We start from the raw sequence: 24,153 nt of genomic DNA on the forward strand, positions 1-24,153 counted from the left end.
GCTCCTTATGATTCAGTGCAGGCCTTTCTACCTGCCCAGGGAGCTAACGGCCATTACCATCACCGCTGTATGCATCCCCCCACATGCTAATGCTAAGGTAGCACTTACACAGCTACAATGTGCCATCAGCAGAGAACAGACCAAACACCCGGACAATGCCTTTATCATAGGTGGTGACTTTAATCAGGCTAACCTCAGGGCTGTACTGCCCAAATTCCATCAGCATGTCTCCTGCCCCACTAGGGGACAAAACACCCTGGACCATCTCTATACAAACATCAAGGACTCATACAAAGCTACTCCCTGCCCTCATCTGGGGCAATCTGACCACCTCTGCCTGTTCCTGGTCCCAGCCTATAAACCCCTAATAAAACGGGTCAAGCCAGCAGTAAAGACAACCACTGTCCGGCCAGAAGGAGCAGTCTCTGAACTCCAGGACTGTTTTGACAACACAGACTGGAGTATTTTTGCACATTCAGCTACCCATGGCTCCCATACAGACATTAATGAACAGACATCTGTCATACTAGCCTACATTAACTTTTGCACTGAGAGTGTCACAACAACAAAATCAGTCCGCACCTTTCCAAACCAGAAACCCTGGATGACCAGTGAGGTCCGGCAGCTGCTGAAAGTCTGGGATGCAGCGTTCACGTCAGGTAACAGTGAGGCCGACAGCGCAGCCAGATCCAACCTCAAAAAGGGCATCAGAACAGCCAAACATAAATATTCCCTACGAATAGAGGACGACTTTCACAATAACTCTGATCCCCGGCGAATGTGGCAAGGCATTCAGTCTATCACAGACTACAAAAGCTCCAATAGTGGTCCCGCTGTCCATGATGCCTCCCTGCCAGATGAGGTAAATCATTTCTATGGATATAAAGGGTGTAGATGTGGAGGACAGTGATGGAGGTGCCCATGAATATGGATATAAAGGGTGAAGATGTGGAGGACAGTGATGGAGGTGTCCATGTATATGGATATAAAGGGGTGTACATGTTAAGGACAGTGATGGAGGTGTCCATGTATATGGATATAAAGGGGTGTAGATGTGGAGGACAGTGATGGAGTCGTCCATGAATATTGATATAAAGGGTTTAGATGTGGAGGACAGTGATGGAGATGTCCATGTATATGGATATAAAGGGTGTAGATGTGGAGGACAGTGATGGAGGTGTCCATGTATATGGCTATAAAGGGTGTAGATGTGGAGGACAGTGATGGAGGTGCCCATGTATATGGATATAAAGGGTGTAGATGTGGAGGACAGTGATGGAGGTGTCTATGTATATGGATATAAAGGGTGTAGATGTGGAGGACAGTGATGGAGGTGTCCATGAATATGGATATAAACGCTACTGAACATCATGAAGATGGAACACTCACGACAGTTGAGTACTTCACACTGCGCAGCCTCTCGCACCATTTCCTGAACTGAGGAAGACCCAGAAGAGGAAGACAGGTCAGGTAGGTGAGTCGGGGTCCTGGTCCAGCTGAGGCAGTGCACTCGCCGTGTCCCACTCCCCAGTATGTTACTGGCCAAGGTGCAGTCTCTGGACAACAAGCTGTGTGAACTATGGGCGCAAACCTCTTTCCAGTTGGACACCAGAAACTACAACGTGATCTGTCTCACAGAGACCTAGCTGTCAGCTGAGGTACCAGACCACGCCATCGAACCCCCGGGTTTCTCTGTTCATCATGCAGATAGAGACAAGGGGCTCTCTGGGAAAAAAGGAGGAGGAGGGGTACGTCTCATATGTCTTATGGTTAAGCAGGCCTGGTGTAACCAGAGAAACACCGGGACCATCAGAACGTTCTGCTCCCCAGCCTGGAGCAGCTCCTGCGGCGCCGTCGGCCCTTTCGGTCACCCCGGGACTTTATGTCAGTCGTGATCGCCGGCGTCCGCGTGACCCCACAAGCGCACACGGACAGAGCGCTCAAAGACTCACACAGAGCGATTAACCTGCAGGAGGCTGCGCATCCTGAGACAGCACCTGTTGTTGCCGGGGACTTTAGCCGGGCCGGTCCCAGGAGAACTTCACCCAAGCTGCACCAGCACGTCCAGTTTAACACATGTGGACGTGCTGGAACACGGCTACACTCCCTGTCAGCATGGCTACAAGGCCCTGCCCTGCCCACCATTTGGCCACTCAGACCACTCCTCCATCCTCCTCCTCCTCCTCCCCTTCAGGCAGAGGCTGAAGCAGGAAGCCCCGGACTATAGGACGGTACACCGCTGGTCAGACCACTCCTCCACCCCCCCACGCCCTCTTCAGGCAGAGGCTGAAACAGGAAGCCCCAGACTATAGGACGGTACACCGCTGGTCAGACCACTCCTCCACCCCCCCCCCCTTCAGGCAGAGGCTGAAACAGGAAGCCCCAGACTACAGGACGGTACACCGCTGGTCAGACCACTCCTCCACCCCCCACCCCCCCTTCAGGCAGAGGCTGAAACAGGAAGCCCCAGACCAGTGTTTCTCAACCCAGTCCTCAAGGAACCCCTATCCTGCATATTTTCTTTGCAACCCTGAATAGGTTACCTGTTTGTAGTTATTCAACCAATCAGCAATGAATTTTGTCAGATGTTGCACACCTTGCATAATTAAGTGCTATGAGATGATTGGTCGAGTAAGTACAAGCAGGGCTACCTACGCAGGGTTACAATGAAAATCTGCAGGACAGGGGGTCCTTGAGGACTGGGTTGAGAAACACTGCCCCAGACTATAGGACGGTACACTACTGGTCAGACCACTCCTCCACCCCCCCCCTTCAGGCAGAGGCTGAAACAGGAAGCCCCAGACTATAGGACGGTACACCGCTGGTCAGACCACTCCTCCACCCCCCCCCCTTCAGGCAGAGGCTGAAACAGGAAGCCCCAGACTATAGGACGGTACACCGCTGGTCAGACCACTCCTCCACCCCCCCTTCAGGCAGAGGCTGAAACAGGAAGCCCCAGACTATAGGACGGTACACCGCTGGTCAGACCAATCGGATACCATCCTACGGGATTGTTTTGATCACGTGGACTGGGAGACGTTCAGGACCGCAGGAAATATCAACGACTACACAGACATGGACACCAGCTTCGTCAAGAAATGCACGGAGGATGTGGTCCCACAAAAACAACCAAAACCATGCCTAAGCCAGAGCCTGGGACTAGCAGGGTTGTCCATGCAACTGTCCACACACCCCGCAGCCTTCACCTCCGGCTCACTGGAGGGACACAAACACACGACGTACTCAGAACAGCAGTTAACAAGGCACAGTGGGATGACACACAACAGATGGAGTCCAAAGTCCCCTCCAACAGCCCGAGGCACTTATGGCAAGGACCCCAAAATATTACAGACGTCAAGGACAAAAACCAAAACAACAAATCTCAAGCACCGCCCCCCCCCCCAGATAAACTCAACTCCTTTTACACAAGGTTTGATCCCTCTGTTAGACCCCCCGCCATGTCCTGCCCCTACTGATGATCAGGGGCCCCCTCAACCACCACTGCCTCCCTGCACTGCCCCTCCCTTTGCCTCCACTGAAGACCTGAGCTGCCCCCCCATCCCCACGGCCCTTCTCCACCACTGCTGCTGACCAGGACTTCCCCTTCTCCACCACTGCTGCTGACCAGGACTTCCCCTTCTCCACCACTGCTGCTGACCAGGACTTCCCCTTCTCCATCACTGCTGTTGACCAGGACTTCCCCCTCTCCACCACTGCTGCTGACCAGGACTTCCCCTTCTCCACCACTGCTGCTAACCAGGACTTCCCCTTCTCCACCACTGCTGCTGACCAGGACTTCCCCTTCTCCATCACTGCTGCTGACCAGGACTTCCCCTTCTCCACCATTGGTGCTGACCATGACTTCCCCTTCTCCATCACTGCTGCTGACCAGGACTTCCCCTTCTCCACCACTGCTGCTGACCAGGACTTCCCCTTCTCCATCACTGCTGTTGACCAGGACTTCCCCCTCTCCACCACTGCTGCTGACCAGGACTTCCCCTTCTCCACCACTGCTGCTGACCAGGACTTCCCCTTCTCCATCACTGCTGTTGACCAGGACTTCCCCCTCTCCACCACTGCTGCTGACCAGGACTTCCCCTTCTCCACCACTGCTGCTGACCAGGACTTCCCCTTCTCCACCACTGCTGCTGACCAGGACTTCCCCTTCTCCACCACTGCTGCTGACCAGGACTTCCCCTTCTCCACCACTGCTGCTGACCAGGACTTCCCCTTCTCCACCACTGCTGCTGAGCAGGACTTCCCCCTCTCCACCACTGAGGCTGATGTTCGCTGGTTGTTCATGCGGATCAACCCGCACAAGGCGCCATCCTTGGATGCAGACTGTCTACACCCGCTTCAAATCCGCCACCATCATCTCCATCCCCAAACAGCAGAAAGGGCCTGGTTCCAATGCCTGGCGTCCTACTGCCTTCACACCCATAGCCAGCAAGCGTTTTGAGAGGCTGGTTAAATCCCTCATCTGCCCCATGCTCCCCTCCAACCTCGACCCCTGGCAACTTGTGTACCGTCCAAACAGAGCAACAGAGGACACCATTGCCCACGTCCCACACTGCCACCTGGAAGGGGGGGACGCCTATGTGACGATGCTGTTTGTGGACTAAAACTCAGCGTTCGACACCATAGTGTCCTCCAAGCTCATCAGTAAGCTCAGGGATCTGGGCCTAAACACAGCACCGTTTGACTGGATCCTGGACTTTCTGACGAACCGCCTCCAGGTGGTGAGAGTGGACAACCGCACCTTTTCTACATTGACTCTCAGTGTCACAGGGCTGTGTCCTCAGCCCCCCCCCCCCCGTATTCCCTCTACACCCATGACTGCATGGCAACAAAGGCCCCATACAGTGACAGCATTGTGAAGCTTGTGGACGACACAGCAGTTGTGGGGTTGATCTCCTGTGGTGACGAAACAGCCGACAGGGCGGAGGTGACTGCCCTGGAACAGTGGTGCCAGGACAGCCACCTCTCACTGAATGTCTCCGAGACCAAGGAGGATTACAGGAGGGGGGGGGTTCCCCCAGTCACCATCAACAGCACAGTGGAGGAGAGGGTGAACAACTTCAAATGACCTGACATGGGCTAGCCACACCACCACTGTGGTTAAAAAGGCCAAACGTGATCTGTACGGCCTCAGGCGCCTAAAGAAATCTGGCTTGAGGCCCGAAATCCTCAGGGACTTCTACCGGGGCACCACAGAGAGCCTGCCAACAGGCTGGTTCACCACCTGGTGTACCAGCAAGCACCGCGGGGTGCTGGCGAGGGTGGTGTGCATGGCCCAGCACATCGGTGGATGTGAGCTGCCCAGTCTGCAGGAGCTGTACGCCCAGCGTTGCTGCAGGAAGTCCCTGCAGGTCACTCAGGACCCAGCACAGCCGCACAACAGCCTGTTCTCCCTGCTGCCCTCCAGGGGGAGATACCGGAATCTCAAAACACGCCCCAGCAGACTGAGGAACCGCTCCTGTCCTCAGGCCAAAAGACTTCATAAATAACACACACACACACACACACAGGTGCAAGCTAACCATCCTCACAACTCTTATTATTGACTGTATATGCACCCTTCATTACGTTTTATAGCCTTTCCTACTTGTATACCTGATTGCTGGTATATTCAGTGTTTGTATTTATATGAATAGTTTTCATCTTTTCTTTCTGTATCATCTATTCAACGAAAGAAAGTTGGATCACTTCATCTGGACTCCACGTTTACTGAGAGAAACGGTTCACCACCCATCTAACGCGCCTTTTCCACTGCATGGCACCGGCTCAACTCTACTCTACTCTACTCTACTCTACTCTACTCTACTCTACTCTACTCGCTTTGGATTTCCATTGGGCAAAAGTTAGGGATCGTACCTGGTACCAGATACTTTTTTTGGTACCACCTCCATTGAGGTTCCAAGTGAGCTGAGCCCATACTAAAAAATGACATGAAAACACCACTATAAATACCTAAATAACATGAAATAAATGAACAAATACAATAAAATATAAATATGTGTATATTCATTTATCCTGCGACCCTGTGTAGGATAAGCGGTTTGGATAATGGCTGGATGGATATATTTATTTAAATATAAATAAAATCTTTTAAAAAAAACTGGTCAACACGCCCACAAATGACCTGCGGGGCTTCCTTGTCAGGGGGTACTATCTGCTGTGGAAAATGAAATCCCCGAAAGTAGTGAGGAGAGTCCAATAGAGTAGAGTCGAGTCGAGTTGAACTGTATTGTTTATAAGGGTGGGGACACCTGCAGTCACTGTATTGTTTATAAGGGTGGGGGTACCTGCAGTCACTGTATTGTTTAGAAGGGTGGGGACACCTGCAGTCACTGTATTGTTTAGAAGGGTGGGGGTACCTGCAGTCACTGTATTGTTTAGAAGGGTGGGGTACCTGCAGTCTCTGTATTGTTTATAAGGGTGGGGTACCTGCAGACACTGTATTGTTTATAAGGGTGGGGACACCTGCAGTCACTGTATTGTTTATAAGGGTGGGGGTACCTGCAGTCACTGTATTGTTTAGAAGGGTGGGGACACCTGGGGTCAGGTGAGACTGAAGAGGTCACTTGAAACATGTCTCTCAATAAACGTTGTGTCCAGATGAACTTGTTCAACTTTCTTGCTTTGACTTTCTTACCTGGATTAGTCAGCATGCATCAAGACATATCATTGATTATCGTTATTGTATTAATCTCCTATCTCATATACTATATCGGAATCATGTTTATTGGCCATGCAGGTTTTCACTACATGGAATGTGACTCTGGTTTCTTGGCTCTTTCACTGTACTTAACATAGAACAGGGCTGGGCAGTCTGATCCAGAAAGTGCTGGTGTGGGTGCAGGTTTTCGTTCCAACCAAGCAGTTACACACCTGTGTCTCCTAATCAAGTTCCTCAGCAAAGACTCTACTGGTTGATTCGTGGGATCAGGTGTGTAACTGCTCGGTTGGAACGAAAACCTGCACCCACACCAGCACTTTCTGGATAAGATTGGCCACCCCTGACATAGAATAACAACACTACAACACAACAGTCTTCACATGTATACACAAGGACTGACTTGTACAGGTGAAATGTTCTGTAACGGAGCCTTCCAGCCAAAGACTTTCACATGAACCACACCCTGGACAGGCCGCCAGACCATCACAGGGCACATTCACATATAGCGACATTTTACTATGGCCGATTCACCTGACCTACATGTCTTAGAGTCACCTGACCTACACGTCTTTGATTCACCTGACCTACATGTCTTAGAGTCACCTGACCTACACGTCTTTGATTCACCTGACCTACATGTCTTTGATTCAACTGACCTACATGTTTTTGAGTCACCTGACCTACATGTCTTTGGTTCACCTGACCTACATGTTTTTGATTCACCTGACCTACATGTCTTTGGTTCACCTGACCTACATGTTTTTGATTCACCTGACCTACATGTTTTTGATTCACCTGACCTACACGTCTTTGAGTCACCTGACCTACATGTCTTTGGTCCACCTGACCTACATGTCTTTGATTCAACTGACCTACATGTTTTTGAGTCACCTGACCTACATGTCTTTGGTTCACCTGACCTACATGTCTTTGATTCACCTGACCTACATGTCTTTGGTTCACATGACCTACATGTCTTTGATTCACATGACCTACATGTCTTTGATTCACCTGGCCTACATGTCTTTGAGTCACCTGACCTACATGTCTTAGAGTCACCTGACCTACATGCCTTTGATTCAACTGACTTACATGTCTTTGACCCACCTCACCTACATGTCTTTGACCCACCTGACCTACATGTCTTTGACCCACCTGACCTACATGTCTTTGATTCACCTGACCTACATGTCTTTGAGTCACCTGACCTACATGTTTTTGAGTCACCTGACCTACATGTCTTTGATTCACCTGACCTAAATGTCTTTGACCCACCTGACCTACATGTCTTTGAATCACCTGACCTACATGTCTTTGAGTCACCTGGCTTACATGTCTTTGAGTCACCTGACCTACATGTCTTTGATTCACCTGACCTACATGTCTTTGAGTCACCTGACCTACATGTCTTTGATTCACCTGACCTACATGTCTTTGAGTCACCTGGCTTACATGTCTTTGATTCACCTGACCTACATGTCTTTGATTCAGCTGACCTACATGTCTTTGAGTCACCTGACTTACATGTCTTTGAGTCACCTGACCTACATGTCTTTGATTCACCTGACCTACATGTCTTTGAGTCACCTGACCTACATGTGTTTGATTCACCTGGCTTACATGTCTTTGATTCACCTGACCTACATGTCTTTGATTCACCTGACCTACATGTCTTTGAGTCACCTGACCTACATGTCTTTGAGTGACCTGACTTACATGTCTTTGATTCACCTGACCTACATGTCTTTGAGTCACCTGACCTACATGTCTTTGAGTCACCTGACCTACATGTCTTTGATTCACCTGACCTACATGTCTTTGAGTCACCTGACCTACATGTCTTTGGACTGTGGGAGGAAACCGGAGCACCCGGATGAAACCCACGCAGACCCAGGGAGAACGTGCAAACTCCACACAGAGGACGACCTGGGACGACCCCCAAGGTTGGACTACCCCGGGGCTCGAACCCAGGACCTTCTTGCTGTGAGGCGACCGTGCTAGCCACTGCACCACTGTGCCACCTTACAAAATACAAATAATAATAATCATAATAATTCTGTATTTAGACTTTTTATCACCAGTGTAAATACAGAAGTAGTGAATAAGTGCTCCCGGGTGTTTGTGGAGGTTTCCGGTGTCCATATAAACGTGATGTGTCTGTCCAGCTTGTCTCTACAGGCTTCATCAGATGAAGAATAGTTCATATTTGCAGTGTGCAGATATGAAAACAAGAACAGAAACTCTCGGGGTAGTTTCTCGTTCCTCACCGAGAAACTCTCTCTCTCCCTCTGCCTCGAGTCGTTTTCTTCATCAGTACTTTGACTTGTACTCAAGTACACGGTCCGTTACATGGCAGTACTTTTACTTCAGCAGTTATTGTCAGTGGTCTTTCCAGCGTCGCACAAGACAGGAAGTGGAAGTAAGGAGAGGTGTCGTTTCAGGGGTCGGTCCGTGGTGGCGGGAGTGTTTCGCAGTAAGTACTGTAGTCGCTCGGCTTTACGGCATCATAAATGTGTCCTGTAGGAAGCTGCTGTCTGTTAACCACTACCAGACTCAGGCAGTCCTGCTGCGCTCCTTCACCTCCCCGACACACACGCCTCCTGCTCCCTCTGGCTGAGACGTGGAAGGAAAACTTCACACGCTCGACAAAGAACCCACCAACATTAAAAATGAAATACGCCTAGCGATGTGGAAAAGCCGCAGAAGTCGGGGCTCACTTGGTCCAGATCTCACTTGGTCCAGGTCTCCGCTCGCTGAGCGGTATGTGGCTTCGGGCCAGGTCTTTCTAATCCCAGGCAGACTCTGTTTTTCCACCTTGTTGCAGGGAATTCTGGGAAGATGTGCAGCCCTCCTTCCTCCGTGAAAACAGGGTAAGTTCACCTTTCTTTAGCTCAAGCTGACATCTGTTGTCCCCCTGTCTTCATCTCCTGTCTGTCCTTGCCTGTCTCTCTTCCCCCCTCTCTTCTTTCAGCTCCTGTACCTCTCTCGGTCTCTGTCTATGACTCTGTCTCTGTCTCTCTCTCTCCCTGTCTCTCTCTCTCTCTCTCTGTCTCTGTCTGTCTCTCTGTCTCCCTGTCTCTGTCTGTCTCCCTGTCTCTGTCTGTCTCTCTGTCTCTGTCTGTCTCTCTCTCTCCCTGTCTCTGTCTGTCTCTCTTTCTCTCTGTCTCCCTGTCTCTGTCTGTCTCTGTCTGTCTGTCTGTCTCTCTGTCTCTGTCTGTCTCTCTCTCTCTGTCTCTCTCTCTCTCTGTCTCTCTGTCTCTGTCTGTCTCTCTGTCTGTCTCTCTGTCTCCCTGTCTCTGTCTGTCTCCCTGTCTCTGTCTGTCTCTCTCTCTCCTTGTCTCTGTCTGTCTCTCTCTCTCTCTCTCTCTCTCTCTCTCTCTCTCTCTCTCTCTCTCTCTCTCTCTCTCTCTCTCTCTCTCGCTCTCTCTCTCTCTCTCTCTGTCTCTCTGTCTCTGTCTGTCTCTCTGTCTCCCTGTCTCTGTCTGTCTGTCTGTCTCTCCCTCTCTCTTACTCTCTCTCTCCCTGTCTCTGTCTGTCTCCCTGTCTCTGTCTGTCTCTCTGTCTCTGTCTGTCTCTCTGTCTCCCTGTCTCTGTCTCTCTCACTCTGTCTGTCTCCCTGTCTCTCCCTCTCTCTTACTCTCTCTCTCTCTCTGTCTCTCTCTCTCCCTGTCTCTGTCTGTCTCTCTGTCTCTGTCTGTCTCTCTCTCTCCCTGTCTCTGTCTGTCTCTCTCTCTCCCTGTCTCTGTCTGTCTCTCTCTCTCTCTCTGTCTCTCTGTCTCTGTCTGTCTCTCTGTCTCCCTGTCTCTGTCTCTCTCGCTCTGTCTGTCTGTCTGTCTCTCCCTCTCTCTTACTCTCTCTCTCCCTGTCTCTGTCTGTCTCTCTGTCTCTGTCTGTCTCTCTGTCTCCCTGTCTCTGTCTCTCTCGCTCTGTCTGTCTCCCTGTCTCTCCCTCTCTCTTACTCTCTCTCTCTCTCTCCCTGTCTCTGTCTGTCTCTCTGTCTCCCTGTCTCTGTCTCCCTGTCTCTGTCTGTCTCTCCCTCTCTCTTACTCCCTCTCGCTCTGTCTCTCTCTCACTGTCTGTCTGTCTCTCTCTGTCTGTCTGTCTCTCCCTCTCTTACTTCTTCTCTCTCTGTCTCTGTCTCTTACTTCTTCTCTCTCTGTCTCTCTGTCTCTCAAATTCAAATGTGCTTTTATTAGCATGACAAATATACATTTGTATTGCAAAGCATTTTCACATAAAGGTCAATAAGAATAATATATATATATATATATATATATATATATATATATATATAGAGAGAGAGAGAGAGAGAGAGAGAGAGAGAGACCTCACTCTTATATTTCTAATGTACTCCTCTAAATCAGTCTGTCATCATCCTTTCATTCCAAAAGTGTTTTACTGCTATAGGATGTCTTCATACAGCATCTAGAGGTCAGAGGTCAAACATCTTTTCATATGAGGACTATAAATTATTTTAGTCAAATAATGAAGTCGTGTTTTTTTTGCCCCTTTTTTGCCCCAATTGTACCCCACTCTTCCGAGCCATCCCGGTCTCTGCCCCACCCCCTCTGGTGACCCGGGGAGGGCTGCAGACTACCACATGCCTCCTCCCATACATGTGGAGTCACCAGCCGCTTCTTTTCACCTGACAATGAGAAGTTTCACCAGGGGGACGTAGCACGTGGGAGGATCACGCTATTCCCCCCAGTTCACCTCCCCCCTGAACAGGCGCCCCGACCGACTAGAGGAGGCGCTAGTGCAGCGACCAGGACACATACCCACCTCCGGCTTCCCACCCCCACACACGGCCAATTGTGTCAGTAGGGACGCCCGACCAAGCCGGAGGTAAGACGGGGACTGGAACTGCTGATCCCCGTGTTGGTAGGCAACGGAATAGACCGCCACGCCAGCCGGACGTCTTGAAGTCGTCATTCGGATTCTGTTGAAAGTTTTTCTGCCCTGATTAGACGCCTAGCTGAAGACCGACGTGGTCTAGCTAGCTGGTTTTTATTTGTCTGTATGTCCGTCCCTTTAGTGAAAACCTCTCAAACACAAGTTTTGTATACATGGAGACTTTGGCAACACCGGTGTCTTGGTTATAGATATCATGGTAGACCAACAAAGTACAAGGTACTCTCAGGTATTCTTTCTTTCATTAACACCAACCTATCCACCCCCTTCCTTCTGCTGTTCGTCTCCCCCGTTCTCTCTGAATTCTCTCTCTGAATTCCCTCTCTGAATTCTCTCGGGTTGTAATGACACGCTCATTTTGCGGATGTGAAAAGGAGATTTTCAGTCAAACTAACAGACATGTGTCTTGATTGGCTCCAGGGGGCATTCTGTGGCCCCAACAGTGGAGAACAGGCCCAGTATTTGGGGTGAGAGCCCCCCGAAATTCATCACCAAGCCATCCAGAATCTTCGTCACGGTGGGAGCGACTGGAAAGTTCTCTGCCAAGACCACCGGTCGGCCCCAGCCCCGGGTCACATGGCTGAAGGTGAGAGGAGACAGGAAGTCACGCTCGACTTGACTGAACCATTTGTTAATTTGCTGCTAGACTGTGTAGAGCAGGACTGTCCTCTGGGATCCTGATACAAACCGTCCTCTGGTGGATTATCGGGGATTCCTACCTGTCTGTTTTCTCTTAGTTTTGCACCAGCGAGCAGGGAATCTGTCCTTCCACCACAAGACGTGGTTGGAATTAGAAACCTCTGAGATGGAAAACATCTCACAGCTCTGTAGCCAACCTCTGACCTTTGACCTACAAAATTACCCCAGTAATAAATGTCTTGTACAGCAGTGGGAAACGGGTGTCTGCAGACATCAGATTATCATCTCCGTTAAGACAGCAGCGCACATATTTGGACCAAAGTTTTCATGTCATTGGAAAGATACTGAGTTCTGGTGACAAATGGGTCGGCTTGCATGTGCAGACTAGATGTAGACCAAAACTATCAAACACAGAGCGCAAATCCTCCACGCGTGACCGGGAGGCAGATTCAAACAGCTGGAAGTGATTTCAACTTTATTTGTGTTGCACATTTCCTACACAGAGGCAGTTCAGACTGGTTTACATGAGGCATTGACAGAGAATCGAGTAAAAACAGGGTTTAAAGACGGAATCAAAATTTACCAATACAGAGGAATGCAACAGTGGGAAATGGTTAAATAATAAAAGGGAGGCTGGAGGTGACGTGGAGGTTAATAGCAGCAGAACAAACTGGATAGCCCCGCCCCCTTTATCAGGGCTGGTTCTGATTGGTGGACGGTCAGTATGAGGTGGAGCAGGTCAGCTGTCAGTCAGAGTTTGCTGATTAAACTGTCTTTGTTTTGTTTAACCCCTCGTTGCCGGCAGGCTTGGCATACAACACAGGGAACTTGCACACCGGCGTGTTCTCGACAGTTTTAACCCGCAAGTGGAGTTCGGGTTCTCCACCTGCAAAGGCAATCCAATAATGATCAAGAACTGCTTACAATAACTCGTCTGGGCTGCTGCCTGCCACCTGTCCCTCCTCTGACCTTTTGCGCCCACTCATCTCATTAATGACTTAGAAGGACTCCCCATACTGCTCCGCTCTGGCTGTGAGTTGCCTCCGCTCTCCGCACCTTCTCCATCAGCTCCAATCACACAGTGGAACCACAACTACAACACCGCCCTCCCCACAGACCCATACTAACCCTAACCCTAACCCTAACCCTAACCCTGAAATAACATGGATTAAATTAAACCACAACAAAAACAAAGTAAAAAAGTAACAATCATAAATTAAATGAACTACAAAAAAGTAAATAAATAAGCAAAAGGAGAAAAGGAGAATAGAAGGGAAGGGGTTGAGAACTGGATTGCAAGCCCATCAACCCCAGCCCCCAACCGAGCATGTAACTCCTCCATAAAGTCTAGAAACGGCTTCCATGTCGAGTGGAACTGGGATATAGATTCTCTCATGGTATATCCGATCTTTTCTCATTTCAATGACTGCATAACCTCTGCCTTCCGACGTGCAAAAGTAGGAGGAGCCCTCTTCCATTTGAACAGTATCAGTCTCCTAGCTAATAGAGTGGTGTAGGCCGACAGATTTGCCTGAGTAGAATTTAAATGTGCACCAGCTGGAATGACCCCAAAGATGGCAGAGGAGAAGGTTCAAGTGGGAAACGTAAAAGAGCGACCAAGGCCTCAAAAATGGAATGCCAGAACTACGTTAGGTTCAGGCGGGACCACAACATATGTAAGAGACTGGCAGTGGCTTGTTTGTACCTGTTGCATTTTGGGTCTAAATCTGGTTTAATTTTAGCCAATTTCTCTTTGCAGCAATAAAGGCGGTGCACTACTTTGAACTGGCTTTACGCCATGTCTTATGCACACAGAGGAGGAGTTTATCTTCTTAATTACTAGATCCCGAGCTTCCTCTGGAATGGACATTTCCATATCACTCTCCCATCGATTTTTTTTTTAGGGGTTGGTATTTGGCCAAAGCACTAATTGCATAATAAAATTCACTGATATACCCTTTTTTAGCGGGGGCAATTTCAAGAATGTAGTCACATTAGGTCTTTGGAGGCAGAACTGGGAAATTAATCAATTTAGATCGAGTAAAATCACGAATCTGCAAATATCTAAAAAGTGACTTCGAGATAAATTAAACTGCTCAGACAGCTCGAAAACCGATTGGCTAGACAGAGGGACCGAGCTGGGAAGGATGTGCAGCAGGTTAGGGTGATCAAGGACAGAGATGGAAATGTGCTGACAAGCGAGGAGAGTGTGCTGAGAAGGTGGAAGGAGTACTTTGAGGGGCTGATGAATGAAGAAAATGAGAGAGAGAGAAGGTTGGATGATGTGGGGATACTGAATCAGGAAGTTCAGTGGATTAGCAAGGAGGAAGTGAGGGCAGCTATGAAGAGGATGAAGAGTGGAAAGGCATCTGGTCCTGATGACATACCTGTGGAGGCATGGAGGTGTTTAGGAGAGATGGCAGTGGGGTTTTTAACTAGATTATTTAACACAATCCTGGAAAGTGAGAGGATGCCTGAGGAGTGGAGAAGAAGCACACTGGTACCGATTGTCAAGAACAAGGGTGATGTGCAGAACTGTAACAACTACAGAGGTATAAAGTTGATCAGCCACAGCATGAAGATATGGGAAAGAGTAATAGAAGCTGGGTTAAGAGGAGAGGTGATGATCAGCAGCAGCAGCAGTATGGGTTCATGCCAGGAAAGAGCACCACAGATGTGATGTTTGCTTTGAGAATGTTGATGGAGAAGTATAGAGGAGGCCAGAAGGAGTCACATTGTGTCTTTGTAGATTTAGAGAAAGCATACGACAGGGTGCCGAGAGAGGAGGTGTGGTATTGTATGAGGAAGTTGACACTGATTTTATTTCGAAAATGTTAAAATAACAAAATAAAATATATATGCAGGAATAAAAGAACAAATGAAAATAACAGTGAACATATTTTGCAAACTCTCTGTAACGACACAAGTAATAACTGGACAATGTTGGAAAAGGGCGTAGGACGAGGGAAAGAACTTTTCTGGCCCTACCCCTTTCTACCCCAGTGGTGGTGTTTCGTTTGGTCGTTTCTAGCTGGCAGTTTGCTCCTCTAGCTACCAATGTTGATTTGATTCGTAGATTCTGCAGGAGTGTAAATTTTCCGAATCAGAATCAGAAATACTTTATCCGTCCCCAAGGGGAAATTGGGAAATGACAGCTCAGCATCACAGTTCCAGTCTCAGTCTTTACATGCACACAGTGGAAGACAGGAAGCATTGGTGCCAATTTAGTTTCTACCAAAGTTACCATGAATTGTTTTTTTGGTTTTTTTGCTCTCAAAGCCTTTGAATTTATGAAGCACCTATGCCCTACGATTCATTATGAAGAAAGTCAATGTGGGGCAGCGCAGTGGTCAGCGCGGTCACCTCACAGCAAGAAGGTCCTGGGTTCGAGCCCCAGGGTGGTCCAACCTTGAGGGTTGTCCTGGGTCATCCTGTGTGTGGAGTTGGCATGTTGTCTGCGTGGGTTTCTTCCGGGGGCTCCGGTTTCCTCCCACAGTCCAAAGACATGTAGGTCAGGTAAACTGGATGTACTAAATTGCCCCTAGGTATGAATGTGTGTGTGAGTGTGTGTGGGCCCTGTGTGATGGCCTGGCGGTCTGTCCAGGGTGTCGCCCCGCCTGCCGCCCAATGACTCCTGGGATAGGCTCCAGCATCCCCACCACCCTGAGAGCAGGATAAGTGGTTTGGATAATGGATGGAAAATTAATTTGAAGATGGCCCCCCTCTGGTCACGCCAGGTGTTGCACAATACCCATATAGGAAGGCAGGAAGTAAGGCCTCAGGGATGGCACATGTTTGGCAGAACCCAGCATGTGCATATTGTTTGAACCATCTCATCACAACACTGTTCACTTTACCACATATGACGTTTTTCTCCTTTGATTTGTGCTTTTTTGTGGTACTTTCAGGCATCTATATTTTCAAGTCTGTTTGAGCATTGATTCATTTAACACGTCATCCCTTTGTTTGGAATCAGTGGACAACACTGAAGGTGCATGCCAAAAGTTACTTGCCTGCTCTACCATGGCTTATTCATTATTCCCATCGGTCACCTGTCTTTATTGTTGCCGCCATGTCGGATCACAACCTAGCTGTGGATATGCGTAGCTACCGTTTGTTCATTCTACGCAACGTGTGTTCTCGCCGCTTTGCTTTTGCTCGAAAATGCGTTTAAAAGTTAAGAAAAGTTCATTCTTACTTCGTTGTCTGCTGCCATTTGTTATCTAGGCAACAGTTGTTGTTGTTTTTTTAAAAACCTTGATAAGTACCTTGCTGGCTTCTGACTTACTAAAATAAGTTTTGCTCTTTGCTTGCTATTTGGGATTAAATCATTTGGGCCTATAATGGCATGTCTAAAGAACTATTTCGATTCACTTGAGCCAAAAGCAAAAAACCGATATGGAGAGCAGATCAGCTTAGTGGATGGCATGGATCCATATGTTGTTCCTAAAGAGAACTGGACCACAAGCCGAGCTGAATATTCTACAACAACACATCCCGATATTGTGACCTACCCGCTATTTACAGAGTGCCTACACCCATGAAGAACCTAAGAATTTCAAGAGTCTAGAGGCCTACAATCAACTTTTATGTGGATGGGTTAAAGAAATATCGTTACTTAAAGCCTCTAATGGGGACATCCTTGTTCACTGCAGGGTAAGATAACCCGAGAAAATATCTCATTCTTCTGTACGACGCATTCATTTGAAACGGACCCTGTCCAATAAAGCGGGGTTAAAGTTATTGTCCAAATTTAAACAAACTTCACTTTCATTGTTTATTTTGATATAATTTGCTTTAATTATCAACAAGGAACATGCAATTCATTTGATACTTTAGATGCCTACTTTAAATGCTATTCAATTATAATTGCTTATCTTAATCTTTCCGTGTACGCCACCCACAAAGAATGAATGAAACAGCTCTCCACCCCTGGATAACTTCAAAAAAGGACGGGCAAATATGAGCTGGACACTGCAGTTGTACGGCAGGCCTTGGTGAGTCGTGTACTCATGTTGCAGCTCTCCTCTTTGCCATAGAGGCGACAGTAAGATCAGGGATCCGAAGACTTGCACAGAGAAGAAGGCATACTGGATGCTTCCTCTGTCTTCGGAAAGGGTACCCTACAGAACGGTGTCTCAAACAGACTTCACCACCCCTAAATCTAAGAAGAGAAACTTCTACCTTACCATTGATCAGAGGGAAGTGAGGCAAAGAAATACCCAGCCATCCCCCACTACTGCAGTGCTTCCTCCGACACATGAGGAAATTGCAGTTTTACACAAGTCTCAGTGGAAACAAACAGAAACCTGTTATTCTTTCACTGATTGAGCCATATTCAGATAGCTACATCCCAGCATCATTGAATAGGTCGATGCCAAAGGTTTTATCTGAACTAAATGATGAAGAAACATATGCCACAACATACGAACAATTAACTGATCATTGTGGAAAGACTGACCTGAGTGTAACTGATGAGCAAATTAAATTTGTTGACGAGCTAACTCGGGAACAGGCAAAATCTAAGCTCTAGCTACAATTCAAGGCAGGACGTATTTCCTCATCAACATTAAAATCTTGCTGTAGGACAAATATCAAGTGCCCTTCTCAAAGCCTCATCAAGAGAATTTGTTACCCTCACATATATAGCTTCACTACTGAGGCAACAAGATGGGGATGCACCCATGACAACGTGGCACTTGATGCATATGAAGATATAATGGCTACAAAACATAACATTTTCAAGTAAAGGACTGTGGCTTTGTGATTTCAAAGGATCTACCCTTCATGGGTGTATCCCCAGATGGAATCACACATTGTTCTTGTTGTGGGATTGGTTCATTAGAAATAAAGTGCCCTTTTTGCATACCTGACTCAAGCGCTGAAGCTGGCCAAAAAAAGAAAAACGTTTGCCTTGTTGAGTGTAGTGGCGGTATGCAATTATCAAGATCTCATGCATATTATTAACAGGCACAGAGCCAGATCATCTGTATAAAGAGGCCGTCTTTGGAGAGTTTGTCTTGTGGACAGAGAAAGATGTATTCATTGAAAGAATTCTGCCTGATAAAGAGATGTGGAGAACTACTGTTGCTGAAGCATCTTCATTTTTTAAGAACTGCCTACTACCAGAACTTGTAGCTAAGTACTTCACAAGAAAAGTTTGAAACCTAATTTATTCTGTAAGAACTATGCTATTGCAAGTATTTGATAAGGCACGAGCAACCCAAGCAATGTTATCAATTGTTGGTACACCATTAACATCTTTTGTATTTAAATAGTCTGTTGGAAGGGTAGACTGCAGAATTCTGTGTTTTCTATGTACAAGTCCATTCACTCTCTCAACATGAATCCTTACAGAGGTAGTTTTTCTTGTACTCTTCTCCACATCATGTGCAGCAAGTTGTTTCTTCCCTCTAGTAAATGCTGGGATTGTAACTTCTTCATAATAAAGGGCAACACTTTCTTCAATATTAAATCCCCTATCTGCAAGAATGACATCACCTGGCAGTAGATTATCCAGCAGTCCACAATTTTCAGAGATGAATTTATCACTGGCTCTTCCACCCCCCATGCCTTAGAGATGAATGTTGTGGAGAAATTCCAATCAACAATATTATGGTATTGTGATGCTTATATGTTGAAAATGTTTGTGCCCTTGCAAATAAACTCAAAGGTTTCTCCACAAAAACTTCTGAGCAGTCTATCACTACTGTCACTTTGGTCCCAAAATGCTGTTGAAATGTAAGTGGTGTTGTTTTCAATACTTCTTCTCTTTCTGGCCATTTAATCAAAAATGAAAACCTAACAAAGGCAATGTCTAGCATCCGTAGGAATATTCTTGATATGGCAGACTTAGATAAATCGAATCTGTGTGCTGTATCTTCAACAGACAGATTAAGCCTCAGTCGCAGTAAAAGGACCATGAACTGCTGAAATGTTGTCAATAAAGAACTCTGTGTTAAAGGTATATATGCAGTGGCGCCCCCAAGGGGTGGCCAGGGGTGGCCACGGCCACCCTGATACTATCCCTGGCCCCCCCCGCTGGCCCCCCCCCCAGCCACGAGTCGCATATGCAGAATATGCTTCTGATTATGCATAATATGCTTCTATCTGATATCTTACATTAGGTGCTGTTCATGTGAATCAATAATGTATATTTTTCTTAACTCTCATATTGACAGTTTTCAGCTAGCCTATACAGTACACTACAACAGCAGCATAGAATTCCCCAAATTCAGTCATGGCTTTTGGTTTTGGTGGGCCACCCCAAGATTTTCAGTGGCCCCATTTGGCCCCCCCCGCTATGAAACATGTCTGGGGGCGCCACTGTATATATGGCTCAACAAGGCTAAATACCGAAGAAGACAGGGTGAGAAGATCTGGAAGCGCTGTGTAGACTGCAACTTTTCTGTCATCTTCCTTCAATGAATCTTCAGTAAAGGATAGCTTATCAAACTTTGCTACCACATTTCATACTTTTTTCCCAAGTCATCAATCTTTTCACAGGTCATATCAGTTTGACAAGATAGCTACATCCTGTGTCACCAGTGCGGTTTGGATGTGTCCGTCCTTATTGTTCGGTAACTTGACAGGGGTCTGATTGCCTTCATCTTGGTTTTCCTGTTGTTGCTTCCGTTTTTGACCTCAGTAGATCAGTCACTGTGTTAGTGCTGATGTTTATTGAGCCACTGCAGACGCCGTACTGAGGAATACTCGGTTGTACAGGTTACCGGGTGGGGGGGCCCGGGTGGGGGGGCCCCGCGTGGTGATAGTGCTGGATGCCAGCTACCTGTATGCAGGGGCGGATCTACAGGGTGGCAAGGGGTGGCAGCTGCCACCTGTGGGACACAGTCTTGCCACCCCTGTTGCCACCCCATTTAAAAATCAGATAATATGTTTTTAAAGTATATTTTATGTACATGCATGGTGAAGGTCAATGAGACCCGCACCAAACTCATCTCAAACAGAAGTCGCCGATTTAGAATCTCCCCTCCCCCTCACAGGCGCGGATCTACAGGGTGGCAAGGGGTGGCAGCTGCCACCTCTGGGACACAGTCTTGCCACCCCTTTGCCACCCCAGGAAAAAATCTCTAGATCCACCACTGCCTGTATGTTGTCTTATTGCGTCCTCGTCGTGTTGGTTAATAAACCAGGTTGTGAGTACTAACCCTGCGTCATTCAGGAGAACACGAAACAACCTCCAACGATTCTTCTGGGTGATGAATCTGCAGGAGGCCTGGTCTATGTTCGCCTTGTCGAAAAGAGCAGCTGGTTTCCCGGAGATGACGTGATCTGAACAAACTCTGGTGTTGGTTTGTTTCTCTGTGGTCAAATCTGGTCTGCTAATCCAAGCCAGCCAGACAGACAGCTCGTCTCTCTTCTGAAATTAATTTTGCACCTTCACCTTGATGTGTGGTCACTTTTGGTAATCCGAAAAAAGATTTCTTGTCCCCTCCAACTCTGTTTGAGCACCCAACAGTTGCACAAAAGTTGACCATGACCGATGAATTCCTTTTGATCCGGTAGGCTTATGGCCTACTGGGGGGTTTAACGAAGAAGGACAGGATTAGGAACGAGTATATTAGAGGGACAGCTCAGGTTGGACGGTTTGGAGACAAAGCAAGAGAGACAAGATTGAGATGGTGTGGACATGTGTGGAGGAGAGATGCTGGGTATATTGGGAGAAGGATGCTGAATAAGGAGCTGCCAGGGAAGAGGAGAAGAGGAAGGGCAAAGAGGAGGTTTATGGATGTGGTGAGGGAGGACATGCGGGTGGCTGGTGTGACAGAGGAAGATGCAGAGGACAGGAAGAGATGGAAACGGATGATCCGCTGTGGCGCCCCCTAACGGGAGCAGCTGGAAGTAGTAGTAGTAGTAGCCGGTAGGCTTATGACCTACAACGGTAGGCACTCACTTGAAGAATGTTTCCTACTTCTGTCAGAGCCGGGTACTCATCAAGTTTAAAAAAAACTGTTCCCTGGATAGCAAATGGCAGCAGGCAATAACTTTACTAAGTAAGGATGAACTTTTCTGGACTTATAAACGCGCTTTCGAGCAAAAACAAGCGGCGAGAACACACGTTGCATAGAATAAACCAACGGTAGCTGTATCCCCAGCTAGGTCGTGATCCAACATGGCGGCAACGGGAAAGTCATGTGACCGATGGGATTAATGAATTCGAAGGCTCATAAACCGGTAGGCGATAGTAAACAACATTAAAATAACTATAAACAACGTCCTCTATCCTTACAGCCTCAGGCCACGTTGACACGACAACGGTCTTGCCAAAAACGGAAGTTTTCCCTTTGCGTTTTAAAAAAGTTCCCTTGTTCAGACGATGTACGTCTACAAGACATAAGTTGTATTTTGTAACGTTTTTATAATGATTTACTATGCCTTCGTATTGAATTGCATTGTTTGTTTAAAATGTTAGGTAAAGTTAGTTCAAACAGGCCACTTCCTGTTAGGCAGCGCATCACTTCCTGCTAGTCAGAGATGACGAAAATGCCGGGAAAGCCGCGCTTGTTGTTCAACACGCGGATCCATTCGCATCTACACTCAAGGACTGATGATTCAATGTCGTAAGTTGTTGTATTTCATCATTTACATGTTAAAGCTCATATATTAAGGGTTATTTGATGAAAAATTTAATAAGTTAAGATTATAAAACGTATTGACTAGTACGTACAAGCTAGCTCACGCCTTTGCTAGGCTAATTCAGTACAGTTCTGAGTTTGTAAAAAACAGCGCAAGACTTAGTTTGCTCTTCTGTATTTTTATTATCCGGCACTTTTCACTCCACGTCACTGTGAAGGAGTTACGTTTCTGCAACTACGACGGCGACTCTTTTTGCCAAATGCATCCTGAAACATGTGTCCACTTATTCTGGTTATGTCAGTTCACTTATAAATTCTGGATTGACTTCCACAAGTTTATCGCTGATTTTGTCTTTTCTGATTTTCACCTTTACTATAAGAATGTTATTTTTGGTTTTCATAATTTTAATCACAAAGATGGTGATGCATTCTTTTTTATAAATATGCTTTTATTTTCAGCCAAGTTTCATATACATAAATGTAAATTCTCCAACAGAAAGCCTGAACTCTTTGCACTTAAAAAAGAAGTTGAACAATATATAAGGACAATCTCTACTTCAAAAAACACAAAGGCTTTAAAAACTATCAACATTTGCAAATCTCTGAATCTGTTTACATAAAATATGATCTCACCTTTATTTACTTATTTTTTTCTGTTATTTATTTTTTATAATTTACTTTCTCTTTTTGTGTCTTTATTGTTTTTTTTATCTTCAATCTATTGTTTTTGTGGTGTCTCGTGTGTCTATTTTGCTCTGTTTGAATGTATTTGAAGTATCAATAAAGTAATAAAAACTACGACGGCGACTCTCCATTTTGAGTGGAGTTCAGCTTCGTGTTTATGCTACGTATCCACGGGATCCGTGATTTCCACGCTTCCCATTCATTGTCTATGTAGGACGCCCCGCAATGCATTCTGGTAGCGCCGCGGGGAGTTTCGAGAGACGGGGCGTCCGTTGTCCGCTCCTCATTTGCATAAAGTTGAGGTCTAGTCTACTTTATGCAAATCAGGAGCATGCAGCGGCAAGGCGTCCAGCTCGCGATACTCCGATCAAACCAGGGGGTGTTGATCAAATATGAAGCAAGATTCTGTTACCGCATAACATGTTTTCAGAAACATGTTTTAATGTACTGTTTAGCTGTAAAATGAGATCGGATACGACGTGGCCGCCATGGTGATCCGTTTTGAAATCCGGGCAGCAGATACCAAGGACCGCCCAACGAGTCAAAGCGCTCGTCCAATCAGGTGCAGTCAGGAAGTGTTTGCGCGGTTGGGAAAACATCTCATTGGATTTCAGTATTGGTGTTGATTTTTCCGGGAAGGAGAGCGCCTGTCAATCATCTGTCGTGTCACCGCCTAGTGGCACGCCCACAAGCGTGCAATGCTGGGAGGCGGTGCGTCCCCTCGCGTCCAAACACGCCCCTATGGACACGTAACCATTAGTCTGCGGTTCTTACGCCCTGACGAGAACACTAAAGACGACAGACACCGTGTTGAATACGGTCCGCATCCACACGGATCCGCAAAAAACGACTGAAAACGCTGCAGTGTGCATGCCAGGCCAGTAGTTGGCGCTGAAACTTTGTAGTAGAGAGCTCTTCCGGTGGACCCCAATAAGACCACGCGCCTGCGCACAAACGCTTTCTTCTCAGAGCGGGGAGTAAACGAACAGACGATGGCGAGTGTCCGCTGGAAAAGAGACCTTTGTCTGGACGGACAATGACGTGGCGTTGTTACTCCGAGTGACGCTGATCACAGTCCTGGCTGTTCGACTGAAAATGTAATACGCATGTGCGGAGCCGTGACGTCACCGTTTTCACAGGAACCGGTTTTCTAGTCTATACGGCGACGCTGGAGTTGAGTTTTCGAGAGATTTCACCCTGCAACCCGGTTTCAAAACTGTGCGTTTTCAGGCCCCCAAAACGCCGTTGTCATGTGAACGAACGGCCAAAACGCAACAATACCTTACCGTTTTATGTTGAACGCGTTGCCCTGTAAACGGCCCGTTAATCTCTGTCTGTCTGTCTCTCTCTCTCTCTCTCTCTCTGTCTATCTGTCTGTATTGTCTTTCTGACTCTCTATCTTTCTCTCAGGGTGAAGTGGCGCTTCAGTCATGTGATCGGTTCAGTATCTATGAGCGCTCTGGTATGCACTTCCTGGAAATACAGGAAGTTAGTCTGGAGGATGCTGGAATTTACATGTGTTCAATCGCCAACCGGGCAGGCATGGCCACCGCCACCGCAGAACTCAATGTCCAGAGTAGGGAGCCAATCAGATTCAGTGTTGTGTTGATATTGATGACGATGATGATGTCACATTTACTGTCA

The 24,153-nt window shown here is 47.3% G+C and overlaps 1 protein-coding gene across 1 annotated transcript in view; it reads left to right on the forward strand.

The window, feature by feature from the left end:
* LOC130120433 (myosin light chain kinase, smooth muscle-like) overlaps window positions 1–24,153 on the forward strand; it is a 224,614-nt gene that overhangs the window by 44,301 nt on the left and 156,160 nt on the right. Inside the window, exons 6-8 of the mRNA XM_056288969.1 lie at window positions 9,504–9,549; window positions 12,011–12,176; window positions 23,920–24,085. Of these exons, the coding sequence (XP_056144944.1) occupies window positions 9,504–9,549; window positions 12,011–12,176; window positions 23,920–24,085 (378 nt within the window). The remainder of the gene's footprint in view (window positions 1–9,503; window positions 9,550–12,010; window positions 12,177–23,919; window positions 24,086–24,153) is intronic.

This window comes from Lampris incognitus, chromosome 11 (assembly GCF_029633865.1).
Source record: "Lampris incognitus isolate fLamInc1 chromosome 11, fLamInc1.hap2, whole genome shotgun sequence".
NCBI classification, from domain to species: Eukaryota; Metazoa; Chordata; class Actinopteri; order Lampriformes; family Lampridae; genus Lampris; species Lampris incognitus.